The 2,072-nt window shown below is 44.5% G+C and overlaps 1 protein-coding gene across 1 annotated transcript; it reads right to left on the bottom strand.

Annotated features, from left to right (window-relative positions):
* Window positions 1-298: 298 nt before the first annotated feature.
* LOC112521992 (serine/threonine-protein kinase UCN) lies at window positions 299-1,808 on the bottom strand. The gene has a single exon (XM_025131028.1). The coding sequence runs from the start codon at window positions 1,799-1,801 to the stop codon at window positions 581-583; it is 1,221 nt and encodes a 406-aa protein (XP_024986796.1). The 5' UTR covers window positions 1,802-1,808; the 3' UTR covers window positions 299-580.
* Between the last annotated feature and the right edge of the window lie 264 nt (window positions 1,809-2,072).

Genomic DNA, 2,072 nt, shown 5'->3' with positions numbered 1-2,072 from the left:
GAACCGGGTTGTTCGTCGGCAATGATAAAAATGACACATGACCCTGAAGCAGAAAACATTTTTAATTACTTGAATTGTAATTTTCATTTTTTTTATCCTTAGAAACAATAAAATATGTATGTTTACACACACATATATATATATATATATATGTACCTGTAGCTATAAATGTAATAAATAAAATGAAATTAAAAATGAAATGAGGAGATTATTGAGTAAGATGAAAAAGTGATGTAAAATTTGATTTATTTTTAATCATTTTAATTTGTACTAAACGACCGCTAATAAAATTTGGTTACAAAAAAAGCCATAATCTAGGCCTTCATTTCATTTCAAGCTTCTTTATGTCCCCACAACAATGATAGCCTCCCAATTACACGCGCCGCCGTCGCCGCGTTTCTCCTACCTCTTTACAAAAAAACTCACCTCTGCTACCATCATCAGTATACCGTACATAAAAAACATATACCACCCCGAAATACGGCTCACCTACCCACCTAACGCCGTCTTTATTTCACGGCCTACCGTTATTTTTATATGTACACAGCATAGTTAATAGTAGAGCAACTCAACACGTGTGTTAGAACTCCGTCAATGAGACGTTATATCCACAGTCATCTCTTGACGGAGAATCTAACGGTGACGGCAGTTGTCTAAGCTTCTGAAAATACTCCGTTATGTTGATACCATCTGGGTTCGGCGTTAACTCAAGGTCGTCTCTTGACGGAAGAAACGGAGGGCGTAACACTTCCGTTAGTAGCTCCCATTGCAAGCCGCTGAAGAACGGGTGTTCTTGGATCTCACACGCGCCTCCGGTGTACCCTAGCCGTTGAGTGGGTTCTTTCGCGAGTAGCTTCGTGATCAAGTCCGTCAACGGCGTTGGTTTTCCGGTGAACTTTGGTGGCAACATTAGTATTCTCCCAAACGTATCTTTTCGGTTTTTCCCACGAAACGGTGTCGTACCATATAGCATTTCGTACGAAAGGATCCCTAATGCCCACCAGTCGACGGCGAACTCATGGCCGTCGCCACGCACCACCTCCGGTGCCACGTACTCCTCCGTTCCGACGAATGAATTCGAGCGTTCGCCGTTTGAGAAGCTCGCATTCTTACGTGTCATGGGAGATACACGTGCGCTCTTTGCTTTCTTCAACTTGACATGCGTTTTCTCGCGTCCCATCATCGGAAACAAACGTGTTAGTTTCCGGTGGTGTTTATTTACTTCTGGCTGGATTTCCGGCAGCTCTGAAGAAGAAAGAATTAACGACTTCAATGATTTCGGGGCGAGGGTACGTGAGAGATCGAAGTCCGTGAGAGTCACGTGACCCGAATGTTGAATCAAGATGTTTTCAGGTTTCAAATCACGGTACACGATTCCCATGCTATGAAGATGCTGTAACGCACAGACGATTTCCGCCAGGTAAAACCGGATGACGGCCGGAGAGAAAACGCGGTCCATCTGACGGTGGCGGAGAACGTTAAGGTCACCGCCGGGGCAAAACGGGATAGCCCAAGCGAGGATTTCTTCCGTCTCGAAGGCTCCAATTAAGGAGGGAAGGAATGGGTGGGGTTTCTGATTCAGCCCTTCAAGAACCGAGACTTCCCACCGCGCACGGCGGTCGGCGTCCAACTTGGCTTGAGGACATAACTTCTCGACGACTTTGAGGGCGAAAGGACAGTTGGCAGATGGGTCAGTGAGGTGATTGTAAACGAGGAAGACTGTACCCATTGCTCCATTGCCTAAAACTTGAATGGCGCAGAGGTGGTGAAGGTGGAGCTCCGGTGACGGTGGCGCGGCCATTATCGGAGAATGGGTGGTGTAGTTGGAAGAGGAGGAGGAGAAATGTGGTGGATGGGGAAGGTGGTGTGCCACCCTTAAATTCCTCTTGGATATTTACACAAATTTATGCTGGGAATCGCAGTATTTTAAAATGGGGGGATAAGGGTTTGTCTGGTAACAAATTGTACTCGACTGTGCCACAACTATTATCTTTAAGCCGTAAACAAGAATTATTTATTATTATAATTATTATTTTATTATTAATATATACTGCTATCCTAAATCAAAGCAA

Source organism: Cynara cardunculus, assembly GCF_001531365.2.
Source record: "Cynara cardunculus var. scolymus isolate 2C chromosome LG 11, CcrdV1, whole genome shotgun sequence".
Taxonomy (NCBI): domain Eukaryota; kingdom Viridiplantae; phylum Streptophyta; class Magnoliopsida; order Asterales; family Asteraceae; genus Cynara; species Cynara cardunculus.
Note: the sequence above shows the minus strand (reverse complement) of the source record. Positions and strands in the feature narration are given on the sequence as shown.

Excerpts from the sequence above, each read along its gene's own strand:
- LOC112521992 (XM_025131028.1), bottom strand. The coding sequence starts at position 1,801 with ATGGCCGCGCCACCGTCACCGGAGCTCCACCTTCACCACCTCTGCGCC.